This window comes from Sphaerodactylus townsendi, linkage group LG10 (genome assembly GCF_021028975.2).
Source record: "Sphaerodactylus townsendi isolate TG3544 linkage group LG10, MPM_Stown_v2.3, whole genome shotgun sequence".
Classification (NCBI taxonomy): domain Eukaryota; kingdom Metazoa; phylum Chordata; class Lepidosauria; order Squamata; family Sphaerodactylidae; genus Sphaerodactylus; species Sphaerodactylus townsendi.
This window is the reverse complement of record NC_059434.1, coordinates 50,941,421-50,961,393: the sequence shown is the minus strand read 5'-3', so window position 1 is coordinate 50,961,393 and position 19,973 is coordinate 50,941,421. Positions and strand designations below refer to the sequence as shown.

General features: G+C 42.4%; 1 protein-coding gene across 1 annotated transcript in view; it reads right to left on the bottom strand.

The window, feature by feature from the left end:
• The window catches only part of MAML3 (mastermind like transcriptional coactivator 3), a 331,711-nt gene that overhangs the window by 124,767 nt on the left and 186,971 nt on the right, over positions 1–19,973 (bottom strand). The window contains exon 2 of the mRNA XM_048509231.1: positions 11,573–13,138. Within this exon, the coding sequence (XP_048365188.1) occupies positions 11,573–13,138 (1,566 nt within the window). The remainder of the gene's footprint in view (positions 1–11,572; positions 13,139–19,973) is intronic.

The window sequence follows — 19,973 nt, the reverse complement described above, 5'->3', positions numbered from 1 at the left end:
AACCCATTAGACCAACAACCTAAACATTAAGGTTGATGTCTGCCTCTTGTCCTTCCCAGGAATGGCAGAAAATCTCTTTGTCTGGGGAGATTACGACTCATTCTGCAAAACCCTGAGGGTCCATTTTTCTCTATAAGAAGTCCACTCTCCCAATAGACAGTGTTCAGCATCTCTGGACAACTCTCTGTCTGTGATACTGTTCCACAGCTCTGTTCCTCCAGAGCTAAGTGTAGGTTGCTCAGTTCTGTTCATTGGACCATTTCGCTCCAAGATCAGAGGACTATAACTTTTACTGCCCCACCCCATGTAGTCCTCAATCTATTTCAGACCTATCCCCTCAAAATTGTCTATGTCCTAGGACTCTGTGTGTGTTTGTTCTGCTGCTTTTACTGTGTGCTTGTGTACCCCCATTATCCCTTAATAAACATTTTAAAACTTTATTCACTCTCCTGTGAGTTTCTTGTGAAAGCTGACTCTCATATACATAGGCAATCAAGGTCTTGTGTTGCCCAGCCTCTAGCTAAAACCGAGTCTGCTCCTGCCAATCCTCCACTCTAAAAGGGAGAAGCTTCCCACCACTTTGGGTAACACCAGAGCTGACAACCCTAATAATACCCCGCTGAAGTCCTCACCTCTCTGAACTCCACCTTTTTAGGCTCCACCCCCAAAATCTCCAGGTGTACTCCAACGCAGAGCTGGCAACCCTATCCTTCAGCCTAACAGGGTAGTTATGGAGGCAAAAGTAGAGGAGGAATAAAAGTTTGCCAGTTAGAGCTTCCTGGAGGAAATGAAGATGAATTGGGTTGCCAGCTCCAGGGTGGGAAATACCTGGATATTTTAGGGGTGGAGCCTAAGAAGGGCATGGTTTGTGGAGGGGAGGGACTTCAGTGGGTTGCAAACCTATAAAGTCCACCTTTCAAAGGGACCATATTCTCCAGGTGAACAAATTTCTACAGACTGGAGATGAGTCGTAATAGCAGGAGAACACCAGTCCCCCCCTAGAGGTTCACAATCCTCCAGAGGAATCAATATAATAAAGAAGATATTCCATGATTTGGTCTTAATAGAAAGGGGTCAAGAATATTCATGATTCTTGATCTTCTGTCCATTAAAAAACAACATTGGTCCATGCAAAATCCCCAAACAAGAACAACATTGTTCAATTCAGTCTCTGGAACCAGCAGAGAGGAGTAGCAGCAGAAGAGACTTGGCCAGGAAGAGCAGAGTGACCTGCTGGTGTTCATTTTGGAGGGCTTTTCTCAAAGCCACAGCTTTTAAAACAGTGTTATTTTAACAGGGGTTATCTCTTTTTCTCCTTGTAAGGCTGCTGAATCTGGAAGGTGGGGCTTAACAGGGGTTAACAGAGTTCATCTCTTGTTCCTCTTTGTCCTAAGAGGTGGGGCTTTTGTCCTGAGAGGTGGGGCTTTAATTCAGTCTCTGGAACCAGCGGCGCGCGCCTGGCGGCGTGCGCAATTTCAATTTCAATTTAATTTTTTTTGTTTTTTAAATTAATAAGGACATATTTGACAGATAGTACGTGCAGATAGCTCCAGGGGGGCAGTGACTAAAAGCTTAATATCTAAATATCTAAACAAATCAGATATGAAGGCAGAAAGCCAGCAGGGGGATGGGGGCTTTCCAGTGTTTTGCTCTGAGTGTCACATGTATGATTATCTGCCACTAGGACAGAAGTCGTGGGTGTGCCCCCCTCGGCTGTAATGAGCTCCTGGCACTCAAGGAACGCGGTGTGCGTTCTCTTGAAGCCAAGGTGGCAGACCTGGAGAAGCTGAAAGAGGCAGAGAGGGTGACAGACCAAAGGCTTCTCAGGGGACCTAACAGCCGGGTCCCATCCCAAGCGTGACATCTCTTCAGACTGTCAAGTGGAGAATGAAGGCCTTGGGGATGGGAGGGTGCCAGTCTGAGGTGGGGAAAGATGCTCCCTTAGATGGGATCCCCACTTCCTTAACTGGTGATCAGCTATCCTCTCCGCGACTGGAGGATACCCCTCGGGGAGGTTAGGGGAGGCTCCTTGTAGTGGAGTGATTCGATCATTAGAAATGTAGAGAGTTGGGTTTGGTGGAGAGAGAGCGTGATGACCACATGGTGACTTTGCCTGCCTGGTGCGAAGGTTGGGCGGATGTCACACTTCTCGCCTAGATAGAGCTTTTAGACAGTGCTGGGGTGGGAGCCAGCAGTTGTGGTCCCACATTGGCACCAACGACATTGGGAAATGTAGCCGGGAGGGTTCTTGGAAGCTAAATTTAGGCTGCTAGGGAAACAAGGTTGGAAGTCCAGGACCCTCCAAGGTGGCATTCTCAGAAATGCTATTTCCTGCTCCATCGCCAAGCAGGGCGAGAGCTAGGGCAAAGCCGGAGATGCAGTGGTCTCAATGCGTGTGGATGAGAAGGTGGTGTAAAGGCAGAGGGTTTCAGATTTGTCAGGGAACTGGGGAACCTTTTGGGACAAGGTAGGGCCTGTACCAAAGCGGGACCGGGCTTCCATCTTAAATCCAAAGAGGGAACCAGGCTGCTGGCTTCAACATTAAAAAGGTGGCAGAACAGCTTTTAAACTGGATCACTGGGGGGAAAGCCGACCCAGGAGCTGGAGGTGGACTTCTGGTTCGGAATACAGTATCTATGGGGGATGAAGACAGAGAGGGAGGTTTTTCTTAAATCAACCCACATACAAGCTTGGTGAAACATAGCAATGTTGCAAGTGTGACAAGGGATAGATGTCTACAAAAAAGACTTGAGGGTAAAAGCTACATAAATCCCAGGTTAAGGATACAGAGACAGGGTATACAGGTGTCTCTATGCGCTAATAGTAGTAGAAGCATCTCGAGCCTAAAATGGGGGAGCTAGAATACAGAGTTTTGAAGGAGGACTTTGATATAGTGGGCATTACAGAGACATGGTGTGGAAAATGAGGAGAACCAGTGGGATGCTGTTATACCAGGCTACAGGCTCTATAGGAAGGATAGGACAGGGCGCATTGGGGGTGGAGCTGGCTCTCCTTTACACTCAAAGAGAGCATAGTATCACATAAAATAGACAATGCAAGGGGAGCTGGTTCCCCCTACAGAATCACTGTGGATATCAATACCAGGGGTGAAGGACAGTTTAATATTAAGGAATATATTATCGTCCCCCTGACCAAAGTGCACAAGAGGATTCTTGAGATGGAAAAAGAAATTAGAGAGGAGCCAACAACAAAACAAAATGTAGTGAGTAATGGGTGATTTTTAATCCATCCCCATATAAATCTGGAGAAAAAATGCATGTTCAAGGTCATAGTAAGGAGAGAGCATTCCTGGATATGCTAAATGACTGTGGCTTAGGAGCAGATGTGGTTGTGGAACCAACCAGGGAGAGAGGTGATCCTAGATCTAATTCTACATGTGGGACCCAGGGACCTGGTGCAGGAAGTCAGTGTTGTTGAGCCGATAGGGAACAGCGACCACAATGCTGTCAGGATTCAGTTATCTCCCAGCATGCAGAACAAGTGGCAACTACTAATGTAGTAGCTACATTCGCCTTCAGAAAGGGAAATTTCTCAAAAGATGAGGGGGGGGATAGTGCTTGAGGGAAGCTGAAAGGAGAAAATCCTCAAGAGAGTCAAAACTGTCCAGGATGCTTGGAGGTTATTTAAAAACACAGTAATAAAAGCTCAGCTGGAATGTGTCCCACAGGTTAGAAAAGGCAGCACCCAGTCCAAAAGAAAGCCACCATGGTTAACAAGACAGGGTTGAGGGAAATTATCAGAAAAAAAAGAAAATGTCTTTTAGAAAATGGAAGTCCAGTTTGGCTGATGAGAGAATATGAGAGGGAACACAAATGAAGTGGCAAAAGAGGAAGCAGAGTTAAGCTGTAAAGGGAGTAGCAAAAGGGAAGAATTATAGAGGAACGACATGGCTACATGTAGACATCAAGACCAGCAACAAAGCAAAGTTTCTTCAAGTACATCAAAAAAGCAAGGGAAGCCAGCAAAGGGAAGCCGGTAGGGGTCCGCTTAGATGGACAAAGGAACAAAGGGTGTGCTAAAAGATGGCAGGGAGATTGGGTAGAGAAGCTGAATGAATTCTTTGCATCTGTCTTCACCCAAGAGGTGAGGTGAGGGAACATTCCTGCACCTGAACCAAGCTTCTTAGGGAGGCTGAACCGAGGAACTAGCTGAAGATAAGTGGTAGACAAGGAAAGAAGTTCTTGGCAAGCCATTGATAAAGTGGCCAAATGTTACCAAATCCCCTGGCCCAGATTGCATTCACCCAAGAGTGACCTTTGGGAAAGAGCTCTCAAGCATGAAATTGCTGATCTCTCCTCACTTTAATATGCAACTTATTCCTCGAAATCAGGCTCCATCCCCTGAAGACTGGAAGATGGCCAATGTCACACCAATCTTTAAGAAAAGGATCTAGGGGGGACCCGGAAATTACAGAAAGGCCAGTCAGTTTGACATCTGTTCCTGGTAAATTAGTAGAATCTATCATTAAAGATAAAATTATAAAACATGTAGAAAAAGCAAGACCTGCTGGAGAAAGAGTCAGCATGGCTTTTGCAGAGGCAAATCCTGTCTTTACAAACTTACTAGAGTTCTCTTGAGGGTGGTAATCAGGCATGTGGACAGGGGTGGAACCGCGGACATTGTCTACTTGGATTTCCAAAAGGCTTTTTTTGACAAAGTTCCTCACCAGAGGCTGTTGAGAAAAAAAAACAATAAAGGAATTAGAGGGGAAGTCCTCCCATGGATTAAAAACTGGTTGGAGAAACAGGAAACAAAGAGTGGGTGTAAATGGAAGTTCTCACAATGGAGAGATGTCGGGAGTGGTGTCCCCAAGGATCCGCTTTGGGGACCAGTGCTCTTTAACCTATTCATAAATGACCTTGGAAGTAGGGGTGGGTAGCGCGGTGGCCTAAAGTTTGCAGATTGATACCAAATTATGTAGGGTGGTTAGAACCACTAAGTTGGATTGTGAAGTGCTCCGCCGGACCTTGATAAAATTCAGGGTGAATTAGGTGAACTTCAGAAATGGCAAATGCAGTTCAATGTAGCAAAATGTAAAGTGATGCACATAGGGCAAAAAAAATCCAAACTTCACATTAAATATCACGCTTTCACAGGGGTCAGTGCTATCAGTCACAGACCAGGAAAGGGATTTAGGCTGTCTTTAGTTGATAGTTCCATGGGAATGTCAACCTCAATGCATGGCAGCTGTAAAAAAAAAAGGCAAACCTCTATGCTGGGGATCATTAGAAAAGGAATTGATAATAAAACTGCAAAGATTGTCATGCCCCTATATAGCAGTGGTGCGAATCCGGCACTTGGAGTACTGTGTCCAGTTCTTGGTCGCGTGATCTCAAAAAAAGGGATATTGAGGAGATAGAAAAAGTGCAGAGAGAAGGGCAACAAGGATGATTGAGGGACTGGAGCACCTTCCCTATGAGGAGAGGCTGCAGCGCTTGGGGACTCCTTTTTTTTAGTTTGAGAGGAGGCGGCTGAGGGGGATATGATTGAAGTCTACCAAACCTCATGGCATACTGGGTAGAAAATGCTGACAGAGAGACATTTTTCTTCTCACAATACTAGAACCAGGGGACATTCATTGAAAATGCTGGGGGAAAGAATTAGGACTAATAAAAGGAAACACTTCTTCACGCAACGTGTGATTGGTGTTTGGAATATGCTGCCACAGGAGGTGGTGATGGCCACTAACCTGGGATAGCTTTAAAAGGGGCTTGGACAGATTTATGGAGGAGAAGTCGATTTATGGCTACCAATCTTGATCCTCTTTGATCTGAGATTGCAAATGCCTTAACAGACCAGGTGATCGGGAGCAACAGCCGCAGAAGGCCATTGCGTTCACATCCTACATGTGAGCTCCCAAAGGCACCTGGTGGGCCACTGCGAGTAGCAGAGAGCTGGACTAGATGGACCTTGGTCTGATCCAGCTGGCTTGTTCTTATGTTCTTATGTTCTTAACATTTGTATAATGCCTTTTAAAAGGACCAACCAAATTGACACAAAACATCATGCAAGCTTTAGAAGTCACAAGAACTCTTAAGCAGGTTGCATGTCACAAAAATTTTAAAAGATAAATGGGTGGAAAACAGATTTTTCAGGCCATGATATTACAGGATGCTCTTTATAACACACCCTGTTAAATGCAGGCAGGCACAAAGCTTAATGTTATTGCTGGTGTTAGGTTACAACACATTCTTGTGGAAGAGGCATCTTGATGGCTTCTGCACTTTGTCCACACATTGAAAATATAGCAACCCGCAATAGTCCAACCACATTCCTCTCAAACACCAAATGTGTAACACAGTTTTCTTGCAGGCTAAAAGACCAAAGGGCAGCACCTGATAGTCTTTATACTATCATTAAGGTAAATGTCACAAACCAGGGTTTTTCTGAGCTTTCTTCTGGAGAAGCCATTGTGAGGGCCTTGAATCGTTGGTTTGGAGTACCACTTTTGAAACAGACACATAGGCATGAGATCTGTTTAGGATTAGCATAAAATGTAGCACTTGGAAAATTAGAGACTGTATTTTTTTATGGATTATGTTCTTTATAGTATCATTGGGTGAATGGTTGGCAATGCAAACAATGCTGCAGGCTTTCCATTGAGAAGTGAGTCATGGCCACTCCACTCCACAAAAAAAACAATATTCATCAAAAGATTAGAGAAATGTTACTGGCTTTCGTACATGCAGGAATAATGTAGATTTGCTAGTTTTTCTCACTAGACTACCAATTTAATACTCTGCCAACTGTCAAATTACTCCTATTCGTGTTGAGCTAAATGGGCTCCTTTTCTTTTTAAGGATAATTAATGAAGCTCATCAAAGCCTGGAAAACAAGCCAGAGCACTAACTACTTAACTGACATGTGAACATGAAGGTCATGTGCTCCTGATCTCTCTGCAGGATGTTCATGCAGCAGACAAAATGTTGCAGGTGCCCCAAGCTGTAGTAGGGCAGACATTTAGATATTCTGATTGGAAATAAACAGAGAAGCTGTAAGTGCAGACTACATGAACCCGGGACTCCCATGTGGTTGTCAGATTAGACTGCAAATAATGCTAAACCCAAAAGTACTTCATCATTGTTGCCATAGCTTTATCTCATTTTCTGGGCACTAATTTTTACAAGACCTTGTGACTTTACCAGATCGCCACAGCAGGCTCTCTCCCTTTGCTCTGCAGAAATAACGTTTTCTTTCTCACAACCTTTAATCTGGCTGCCTGGTCGTAACACACACTAACAAGCTTATCTTGTTAGTACCGGTTATAAAAAACTGTTATGTTACAGAACACACAATAAAGATACCAAACATGCGGTGATATGTCCCCATTTTGGAGACGGTTTCCAAAAGAAGAAAGGAGTATTTCTATTATCTGTTTCAGTAAGCAAAGAAAAGGGAAGGCAAGAGGCTCGAGCTATGCTGGCTTCCCTTTGTTTCCTAAAATGTGGGGAAATAAGAGGGAGGGGAGAGGGCAACATCTTTGTGACTTTGGCTGTGTGTTATCAGAAATCTTTTCCCATCATTGTGGCAAACAATTATTCCTGGCTGAACATGAGGTCAATCAAACGTTTTTTCAGGAAAATAGCAAGAGAAAGCAGAGGAAATACATTCCAGATGGAAGGCTACTGTTTTACCTTTCCCACCTAAGTTAGTCTTTTCTCTATATGCTTCCTAAATTGGCCTACTGGGACTGGAAAGACCTTTCAGTATGAAAACATTAGGCTCCTGTTTCTGTTCAGGTCATCTGAAGGTGAACCGAAATATAGGTGTTTATGAAGTCCAGCAATGGCTTCTTTCTGTACCCAGCAGCAATGTTTTATGTTTGTATGAAATCAAGGGTTGTTTTTTTTAAATGACAACATCTTTAACTCATCAGGAACCTGAAGACTGCCCTCTTTGGAATATACTTAAGGGAATGAGCGGGTGAGATCACAGAAAGTATAATACATGCAATATTTAAGTCAACATTTCACGGATAAGGCAAAAGGAATAACTTCATGTAACTTTTCATACTTGTGGACTTTCAGGGGGTGGCTGCACTCTCAAGCTGCCTCTGCTGACAGGCATGAAAATAAAGGGAGCTAAGAGAAAACAAGAGTTAGAGCTTCCAATCCTTTAGTTTAGGACTACTCCCAACTCCCCTTATTTTTTGAAAATTAATTTTATTTTAAATGCCGTCCTGCTGACAGTGTGATGTCAGTTCTGGGGAAGTGAGGATGACAGTCCTTTCCAGGAATCACCAAACCCATAGAGTTTCTGGAAATTCCTAAAAAGACATGATGTCACTTGTGGATCTTCCCAGAAGTGATCTCTCAATATCACTGATGGCCACGTACCATGTATTCCCATCTCCATAATCCCCGACTGGTTGCCACACAGAGCCTTGGAACCTAACAGGAGTGTGTGAAGAATGCATGCAGAATTATTTTTTATTATTTGAGTTGATTTATAAACCTCTCTACCCACCAAACATCCAGAAACAAAGACGAAGTGCTATAGCTGGATTGGGGCCTATGGGTGTCCTGCCGAGTTTCACTTCAGAGAAGTTTTTTTTCAAAAAAAGGTAATTTGTGGCATTACCAATGTGTTTAATCAAATTGTATGCTGTTAAATATTAATAGAATAAATTTTATTCTATAAAATTAAATGCCTAGTGCAGTCTGGTCAGCATGGTATAGCCAGCAAAGTGTAGCGGCTAAGAGCAGGTGGACTCCAGTCTGGAGAACTGGGTTTGATTCCTCACTCTTCCATCTGAGCAGCAGATTCTTATCTAGTGAACCAGATTTGTTTCCCCACTCCTAATTCCTGATGGATAACCTTGGCCTAGTCATAGTTCTTTGGAACTATTATCTACCTCACAAAGTGTCTGTTGTGGGGAGAGGAAGAGAAAGGAGTTTGTAAGCCGCCTTGAGTCTCCTTACAGGAGAAAAAGGCAGGGTATAAATCCAAACTCTTCTTCTTCTTCTTTTTTCTTTACCCTAGCAGCCTAGTATTCATTGAGCAGAACACGAAAACTAGAAGCAAATTTTACTTTACTAAGAATTGGGTAGAATATTGCATGCATGTTTTTCATTTTATTGTTTGTTTTTTCTTTTCAGATGATAACTGAAAATGGAAGAAGACCTGGAATTTGCTTCAGAGGACATGTTCCATCTCATCCCATCACATTAGCATAAGGCTTCAGCAGCAACTAGAGTGAAGATGGAAGGTCCACAGTGAAGGCACTGTGATGATGCGCTGAACACTGGCCTCCAGCCACAACTGCTGCCTGATTAGTGTCTCCAGTAAAACTGTTACACAAGCTTAAAACACAAAGTTTTTGCTAAACGTCAGAGAATCACTAGAAATGTGATAGTGTCATTGCATCATCAGTGACATTGGTATACTGCTGGCAATAAGCCCTCACCCCACCCCCAGTGAGTCTCCTTCTGGTTCCCTACCTCATGCGGGCAACCCTACCAAATGTGGTCCCTGCCAATGTGTTTCCTGGTATTCACTTCCTTATTTGTTAAAGCAAGGAAGCAGTTGTGGTTTCCCTCCACCTCACTAGGACAGAGGTGCTTCAGAGGAGCCCAAGAGGTATCATTTTTGAGTCTGCAAGAAGCACTGACTCAGAAACAGCTGCTTCCATAACAGGAAGATATTTGGTATGAAAACTCCCAATATTTTCTGATTGGTTCCAATCTCCATTGCAGCCATTTTGTAGTAGTAGTAGTAGTAGTAGTAGTAGTAGTAGTAGTAGTAGTAGTAGTAGTAGTAGTAGTGATTACCTAAGATTCAAAAAGCACTCACAGGCTCAAACCACACCCTTCAGCCATTGCTATATATGTCTCCTCCCCTTTCTCCCCCACACCAAAGTGCTATTTTGTCACAATAGTCCTACAGTCCACTCTTTGACAATCAGCAACTGCTTGATTCTATTTTCTTGTAGTTTGCCATGAACAGAGTATAATTCTTTCCTAGTAACTGCAATATTTTTATTTATAAAAATATTTTTATTCACTGTTACTGCAAACAGCAAAGTTTACTGGAAAAGTACACAACTGAGAAACACACTGCATTAGTTATGGCTTTCAAAATTTAACCCACAACATGCTCAAGCGTAGTAGCGATTGCTCTGGAAGGAACTGGTTTGGTAAAATATATTTATGCTCCAGCTAACTGTAGGCCATAGCAGCTTCCTACTCTTCCAGAGTCATTCAAATCCTCAAAGCCCTGCTTTCCCGCAAAAGAAAAGAATCATAAAGTCAAAAACAACTCCATTACAACCACAAACAGCCCAATGACAAGCTACCACTTATTATAGGAAATCTGGTTTCCTGAATTTGGGACACTTTTGCTCCTGCGGAAAGATCCACAACAACTTCCATTCAGTTTAACACAGACACGTGACAAGAGTCAAATCAAGGGGGTAAGTGATGTCTAAAGACTTAATCTAAAAACATGGCAATTCAATGTAAATGCCAATTCAATTTACACAAGCATCTCTTAATAGGCAATCTGCTCTACTGTGCAGCAGAACTACATTATAGCTGTTGAGTATTTTATGTAAATAAGAACTTGCAAATGGCAACTGCAAGTCACTCCAAACAGCTTTTGCTTAATTAAGAGCTTACAGATATTCTGGGTGACCTGAAGCTTTTTTAAAAGTATTTTTTGTTCATGCTCATGGATACCCCAGAAACAACGACATTTACCAGTATATGTAAAATCACACATCCCAAACAGAGAACACAGCTACCCAATCAGAAGATGTACCAAATCATTTTATGCTATTGTTATGTCATAAATTAGTTATTGTGGCATTGATTTGTGTCTCTCAAAGGGTAACAACACTTCCAGAATTTGCCATAAAATATTCAGCAATTTTTAAAAAAATTCTCCAACCTTTTGGCTAATTTTTATTTTGTGACTGCTGAATTACATTTCCTAACATATGTTCAGTTTCGTGTGCCTTTCACTCTTCCTCATTTTTCCCATGCTGGAGGGACAAGTAATCCTGTTATTTCTACAGGACTGTCTGCATAGGATGCTAGAAACCATTTACAATCAATCAGCACTGATGTATGATAAATTCCACAATTTGTGAAGAACAAATTGTCTGAAGAAAATACAAAACTTTCAGCACCTGCAATACCATGCAAGCCTATGCCTACAGAATAGATGCACAAGTGGATTATATCAATTCAGGTGAGTGATTTCACTTTGAAAATAACGTGCTAATGTGAAGAAACACCTCTTGTCAATGACAAAGAAGTTGCAGTAGCTTCAGGGCCAGTTCTGTTTGGGCAGCACAAGGATATGGACACACCACAATGGCTCAGCTAATTCATAGCTATGAGCGGTGCAGGGAGTAATGGTCATTGCCTTCTAGACCTACACCACCAGCAAATGGGTCTGAGTACAGATCCATGCAATGGACTCAGTCAGCAGTGACGGTTACCTTGAATGGGGCAACATTTTCAACCAGATTTGAGTAACTTAAGTACTGTTTTAGTTCCTCCTGGATTTTTTTCCTGCAAAGCAACAACAAGAAGCCATTCATCCTTACCTGACCGAGGGGGGGCAGGGTTCCATAGCCCATTTGTTGGTTCATTATTCCTTTCTGCTTCATGATAAGCATGCGTTTCTGCTCTTCACTCAAATGAGCCATCTGCGCCTGCAGTTGTGTTTGCTGGAGTTGCTGGGGTTGCTGGGGCTGCATGTATGGCATCATGGGGTTCTTGCTTGGATTGGCCATTGGTGGAGTCATTCTTTGACTTAAATCAGCATTAAAATGAGTCAGAGGTTTAGTGTTGCCATAAGAAAGTATATTGGTTTGTTTGCTCAAGGAGTTTGTACCTAGATTATTTGGCTGCTGACTGATCATGTTCATGTGGTTTGAAGGGAGGTAGTTATTTATTGTAGTCTTTTGTAGGTTGTTTGCCGTAGGAGGCACAACAGGGTTTTGGTTGTTAAAGGCTTGGGGATACATCATTGGGCTATTTGGTTTATCTGTATTGAATGGTCCTCCATAGGGACTAGATGGAGGTCCCACAGATGGAGGTCCTACAGGGGACCAACTAGATGTTTGATTTGGATGCTGCTGCTGCTGCTGCTGCTGCTGCTGTTGCTGCTGCTGCTGCTGCTGCTGCTGCTGCTGCTTTTGCTGCATGAGTTTTGCTCGCTGCTGTTGTTGTGCTGCCATCTGTTTAAGCTGCTCAGCTGGAGACAAGTCAGTGCTAGACACAGTCACTGGACCAGACCCTGGGCCCGCCGTTGTCACTGATGTTGGATTCATGAGATAACCATTGCCAGGTCGTGACTGAGTTTGGGTTGGGGTGTGTGCTTGGTTGGGAGTCTGGGGAGACTGGACAACACAATTTGCTGGTGAGCTGTCAAGGACTGGAGCAGAGGGTGCACTAGAGGCAGAAGATATGCTAGAAGCTGTAGGGACATTTGAAAATGGGGGACCTGATGAAGAAGGCCTTACCTGGGGAGACCCTATTGGTACATGGGCAAACGGGGAGTGAGATGGATCACTTTTAACACTTGCACTCTCTTGTATCTCAGTGGCAGGCCTGGGAAATTCAAGTTCCTTCTTTTCTTCAAAGTCTTCATTGAACAAATCTTGTATGTCATCCTCTGGAACGGTGTTAGCCAGCTCGTCTATTAACTCCTGCCACTCTTGATCATTCAGATTAATGTCTGAGAAGAGTTTATTTTGATTGGAAAGGGAGGTGTCAGAAGTGTCGATGCAGCTAGGATCATCCAGTGGCTCTTGTTTTAGCTCCTTGTTGCTGTGCAGAATGCTAAAATTATCCTCAAGCTCACTGCATCCATTGATTGGGAGTTTTATTTCTGGCAGCCCGACATTTTTACCCAAGTCATCCAGACCCCCAGCATGAGTTCCACTATTTTTCAGAGGTAAAGAGGGCTTCATATCAAGCTGGTGAAGTGGGGAAAGAGAAGGCAAAGGCAAGCTGTTGGGCAAGTTGTTGATTCCATCAATCCCAGGCACATCCTTTCGCATCCGCTTGCTGGTTGGGGAGAAGCTGCTGTCGCACACACCGTTCTGCTGTTCACCGTTGAGGGGTGAGCGCGCGCCTTCCAACTTCCTCTTCACTGTCTCCTGTAGCTTGAAGAAACAGAACAAATAAATTAATTAGACCCTTGTAGAGCTTCTTACAACACAAAAAGAACTCAGTTTATTACTTTAAGCATAGGCTATTTTGCAGACAAATATCTTTTGATATCATTAGACATTGCTTTTTGATTCAAGACGGAATGATAAAGCCATTGTTCACTATGCATTAGTATGATTAACTTTCTCCAGAATGTTTATTTATTTATTTTTATTTATTTATTTATTAAACTTTTATACCGCCCCATCCTCTAGGGGCTCTGGGCGGTGTTAATGTTAATGATAATGCTAACATAAATTAGGGTGCTGTGGGGTTTTCGGGCTGTATGGCCATGTTCTAGCAGCATTCTCTCCTGACGTTTTGCCTGCATCTGTGGCTGGCATCTTCAGAGGATCATGCCAGCCACAGATGCAGGCGAAATGTCAGGAGAGTGATTCCGGCTGTGAAAGCCTTCGACAATACTAACATAAATTCTCAGATTTTACTGTAGTTAGGCTGCTGCTTACATCCAGTGGATTAATACTGGGACAGCCTAATATTTAGAAAGATTATTCACATTATGCACTCAAGCCAAAGTTAAGCACATCTACCACATTTTTTTAAAGACATGCACATGCTTAACAGTACAATCCTATACAGAATTGCTCTGTCTAATCAATGGGCTTAGTAGAGAGTAACTCTAAGCAGAAGTCCACTATAAATCTTGCCCAAATAATACACAGAATTTATAGCACTTAATACTGTTTGAACAAAAAATTGCCTATGCAGCAAAGTAGATTCCAATGAATGACTAGCAAAGTGGTTACTAATGAAACATTTACTCTAACAAAAGGCAAACATCACAACATTCATTTTGTAAACCAATCCCAGAAATGGCATTTAGTGTTTTCTCTCTCTGTGAAAAATAACCAATAAAACCTCTGAACTTTTTCATCGTGGCTCAACATAGACCAATAAATTTCTATTCTAGCACAAAAGTTTTACATGCAGATACTGTTCAACCAAAAGTTATGTCTAAATTACATGTTAGATTTTTTAAAAAGTATTTTATTCAAGGTAAAAACAACAGAAGAGATGCAGCAGAAAGGATACATCTTCAAAAGGACATGAAATATTAAAACAATGGAGAACCATTTAAGGTTTTGATAAGTTTTTCCTATTTTATGACCAATGACATTCAGTTTGTACCATTTTTATTTACTTGGCAGCTTACATCATTCTCCTTCACTTTATCATGATGCCAATCCTATAGGGTAGGCTATACCAAGAGTGTGTGACTGACCCAAGGTCACACAGTGACTTGCATGGCAAAGTGGGGATTATATCCTGGATCTCCAAGAATCTAGTATGGAACTCTAACATCTATGCCATTCTGACTCTCTTATACAATTATTCTCTGCATTACAAATTTGGCTCAGTTTTCTACCCCACTTGAAGACAAAAGAAATGGTGCCTTCCTTGATGGCTAGTTAGAAGCAACCGCCAGACATTGCAACTCCTGCATGTAAAAGGCTTGGCTTTAAGAGTGTGCACAATTTTTCCAGCATTTTTATTTTCTTGGGCTTCAGAGGTGGTGGGGAATAACCGAAAACTTGGTCTTTTCAGCTCTGCCTGGATAGTCAGGGTTTTTTTAAGCCAACCCACCTTCTCCCCAAAAAGGCCAAAATGGATAAAGTTTATTCTTACTGTTCCTTTAATTGCAGTATGCCTCTATCTCCACTCATTGGCCTTATTCCACGGTTTGCTATCATTCAGCTGAGAGCAACATTCACGTCAAGATAAGGCTTAGGCACCACTTGAATCCCACTTAAGCCCTCTAAATGCCACTGGAGGAACAGTGCTGGAATGAACAACGCTCTTCTAATATGGAAAATGCGGTGCTACAACAGCTTCTTTCCAGCCTCTCTTAACTTTGCAGGTACTAACTAGAATGAAGACCAAGCAACTACAGACATGACTGGTAATAGTATTCAAACAGGAAACCTGCAGTTATGTTCAAATTACGTTCCTTATTATTAGACCTGTCCCACATAATGCTGGCTGGATACAAATTGTACACAATATGTAAATACAGCCTGGGAACTGGATTCCTGGTTTTTTGTGTGCATCACGCTTTCTTTCTCTGATGCTCAGTAAGACCCCAATTGCTAGACAAGGGGTGGCTACGGCCTTTCTCTCTTCCCTCTCTATAGTGTTGAGCTTGGTAGTTTTCGTCAAAGGTTTTCACGGCCACTATCGGCTGTTGTGGGTTTTCCTATCTGTGTGTCCATGGTCTGGTAGTTTTGCATCTAACGTTTTGCATCTATGGCTGTCATCTTCAGAGGTACATGCCAGCCACAGATGACTACCAGACCATGACACTCATAGTGGAAAACCCCCACAGTCACTTTTTAGTATTCCTTCACACAATTATCAGGCTTTTTTAGAAATGAAATATACCAAAGATTATAGCAGAATGACAGCCATTCTATATATTGCTCAACATGAGCCGACAGTCTGGAATTCTGACTGCAAATCTGAACAATGTCAGGGTTTCTAGCCTCCAGGTGGGGCCTGGAGATCTTCCACAAGTACAACTTTAGAAGAAATTGGTTCCCTGGAAAAAATGGCTGCTTTGGAAAGTGGACTCCTTTGCCCCCCCCCCCCCCCCCCCGGTCCTTCCTTTCTCCAAACCTTTCCTTCTATAGCAGGGATCTGCAACCAATTGGCCATGGGGGCAGGGCCTGATGGGAATTGTAGTCCATGAACATCTGGAGAGCCGCAGTTTGTAGACCCCTGTTCTATAGGCTTCACCCCCAAAGTTCCAGGAATTTCCTGACATAGAATTGGCAAACTAGGGCTCAATGTTTTCATGCCATACCCACATCACTGCAATTCCATGCACAGATACTCCAGTCTGACTCCCCATACTCAATCTGCGAAAAAAGAAAACCTGAACAGAATTCTACTGTTTCAGGCTACTACAGATTGTGTAAAATATGTAGACCTAGTCTTGCATATAGTCTTGCATATAGTAAATTCCCATTGTCTTTTGTTTTAATTTGTAGTTTATGTAAACAGGTTGCAATACAAAAAAAATCCATTTGAAAAGGAAAAGTTCCTTGGCTTTAATTATTTGGCTGTGTGTTCTCATACCAGAGACAAATAACTCTCTGTCATTTCCTGTGTGGTATTTTTACTTCATGGCCTTGTATTTATCAGTGACTTCTTGTTATGGACAGAGTGAACAAGATGCAGGGAAAAAAAGAAAAAGAAAAAAAAGAGCAGATCCCTGCCATTGTATTTTCTTCTTCCTTTTTAAAATTCAATTTACATTTTACATCAGTTCGGATTTGCAAAAACAGTGGACCATTTTCTGAGGTAATTAATTAAGCAACCTTCCGCAGCGATGAACAACTGCATAGCCCTACAAGCAGATGAGCAGCAGAAAGTCCAGCCTAAATCTGATCAGAGCCAGTTCTTTAGCACCAAAATACAGGAGGAATGAGGTCAGTCATATTGGTGTTTTCCTCCTTCCAAGGCAAGGGATGACACCTCCTTCAGGCATGGCTGACACTCACTGTGTCTTCCCATGTCAACTGGATGGTGCATAATAAACTCCGATGCGCCATCGATTCCATAGTGTTAGCCTTACCCAGCAGGTTCCTTGAACCTGAATGTCACACCTAATGCCTGAATATTTCAAATGAGTCAGGAATTAATAACTCATGATAAACTCTTGTCTGAACAATCATGATTGAGAGGTTACATTGGTGAATCATGTTAGAACAGTTTATCCAAAGAAAAACATAGCCGCTTTTGTAAAAGACATCCAAGAAATGAAACAAAAAATTCCCACAGTCCTAAATCACTATATCATTATTACATCTCTACATCTCTTTACCCTGACAACTCAAAATAGCTGATGGGGCATGGGGAGAGCTCTTCTACTTCTTTATATTACAAGATACACCCTTACCCTGTTTGCAAGTTACAGCAGTAGCGTATTGCCAACAGGACAGGAGGGGAGGTGGGAGCAGGGAGGGAGGGGAAGCCCTTCAGTGGAGTAACTGCATCCACTTTCCAAAGTGGTCATTTTCTCCAGGTGAGCTGATTTGTCTCCTGAACATCAGTTGTAATAACAGGAGATCTCCAGTTAACATCTAGAGGCTGGCAACCCTACTTCCTCAGATACTTTTAGTGGCTAAGTTTATGCTCATTTCTTGACTTACAAGTATGCTGATCTATCATACCTTGGAATACAACTTATAAAACTTTTTGGAGTTAAAAAAAACCCAAATATATCTCTTAATGTATCAGTTCCTTCTCTAGAAACACAAACAGATATCCTACCTCCCCCGCTCCCCGCCAAAAAAATTGGCTTGGATCCAATGTGGAAGTTCTGTCAGAATAAGGAATTTCTGTCTGCATACCATGGTTTCTCCCCTCCCCCTCCTACTGCAGTACCAAATCCCTCCAAGGATATTGTTTATCAGGGTTAGGGGACCCCCAGGAATAGCAGGGGGAGACTGGGATCCGTAGTGGGAGGAGGGAATCAGCCAAAAATGCCACGCCCTTTCACATGAAGAAATCCTCTGGGGCATGCAATCGCTTTTGGTTCTCCCTGCAATGACCTAATGGGTCAGTTCAGTAATTGTTCCAAGCCATGATAAGAAAACTTGGCTGTTGTTTAAGAAGTTGTCTGAACTAGCCAGCAGACCATGTTTGAATTAGCACCCCATGCAGTTTCCCGCATCCAGAGACTGCTGCATCATCTGATGAAGCTGCATCCCGTTATGATGAGGAGTCTAAAAAATAAACATACAGAAGCAACTCCAAACCTTTGTTTGCCTGTTTTACACTATGAAACACAAAACAGTGGTTTGGGTGCTAAACAACACTTAGTGCTCAGATTTTAGTTTAATGTTATATATTAATTAAGTCCAGTTTGTAACTTGATGCCTTCTACAATGAGTGAGAAAAGTGATCCACATGCCAGTAGGACCTTATCTTTCTTTACTACATGACTACTTTCAAACCAATCACTTAGGCAGGACAACCAGAGCAAAATTTCATGAGAGTGGTGGAATCTGAAACAAACAGATATGCATGAGATTCTATGAATGTGTGAAATTTGGAAACAAGAGACATCCAGTGATAAAGGAACAATGATATAAAAACAATATAATGAATGCTCCTGGCATCTTATTTTAACCCAAGGAGAGGCATGGCAGAACGTGTGTAATTATTTATACACTGTAAAAAGAGCAACTTATTTGTGGAACAGAACTTAACTTTGCAGGCTATTTATTAAGACTATAGGTACATGCCACATAGACACATGTACCCAGGTGCACTGGCATGCACACACACAAAATAACTCATCTAGAAATCTCTAGCAGGATTGCAGCCGGCACACCACAGCATATCCACTACATAAACAAGGGAGCACTTAAGGCTGTCGACAGAGCTTTCATCTGCTGCAAAAAGCTGCTCCACTTCATCCCACTAGCACAAGTCATTTTTCAGAAGAAATTAGACCAAGGTGCTGTTGTTATAGCAACAGTCAGAGCCACTTACCCAGCCCCAGCCCCCCAATCTCATTCTGACTTCAGTGGGCAGCTATTTCAATTATGTATAGGGAGTGACCAGGACTGCTGCTGTTTAGGGCTTTTATTGCTTCTTCAAAACAAGCTGCGAGACTGAATTCTCTTTCAGCTTTGTATCTTGACCATAAAAGTCAAACACACTTCAGAGCATTTTTATGCCGTTTTCCTCCTTTAAGCTCACCGGTCAGATGATCATTGAGACCACAGACAGGGAGGCTCCAGTCGCTAACATAGCACAGGAAAGATGTGTTTCCACTGACTTTTCCAGTTCTTTAATTCAGCTTCTGTCTCTCCAAAACACCCTAGCTAGGACTAACGGAACAAACAAGAGAACATTCATTTCTTCACAAAAGGCAAAGAAATAATGCCTCACAGATCTGGAGCTCCAAGGAATCGTCTATGCTGGAATTCTGTGTTTGAAAACCTGAGCAAGTACAGAAATAATTAGAGGGCATGAAAATTGTGGCGTGGGGGGTGGGGATAGGTATAGTAGAGGTACATAATCCTTTGCTCTTGCATGGAATATTAACAAATAAATCTATTCACAAATGCTTTTATGGAAAGCTTTACGGAAAGGACAAAAGGGTGTGAGGCTCTCTCTCTCCATTCCACTCTCGTGACTCCGATCTGTATAAAAATTGATTTTTTTTATTCTCCATGTCATTTCAGATGAACCGTGCTGTTGTTTGTGCTCAAATGAACTGATATACTCTCCTGCAGAGATGATTGAATATTAGGCTCGTGGGACTGTAAGGCTGGAATGTGTATTGAGGTCAAATACTCTACCTTTTCACAGAGTCAAGATCTGCCACACACCCAACAAACACACTCCTAACACACTTCTAACAAATTGGCCAGCATCATACAGTTCATATTGTTCCTCAGTCACAAATGAGGAACCGGGAAAGTGCTTCTGTATATTTTGGATTGTCTAAAGAAGCATATTTTTCACGATTGCTAACATATAATCAAGTCTTGAACAAAGAAAGAGAAGTATGCTGACTGTCATATTCCATATCTTACAGTATTTCACAGACAATAACATAAACACTTTTATGACACTCCGGTGTTCAGTCCAAGCAGCCCCGTGCTCCAATCTATGTAGCATCACACTGGTAAAGGCTGTATTCCTCTGCTGTATGCATTAACTCTGCAATAGCCTCTGCTCCACTGCTCCATATACTAGAAAACCATAATTGTCACGTAATATATTATCAACAGGCCAAAGTATACTCTAGCA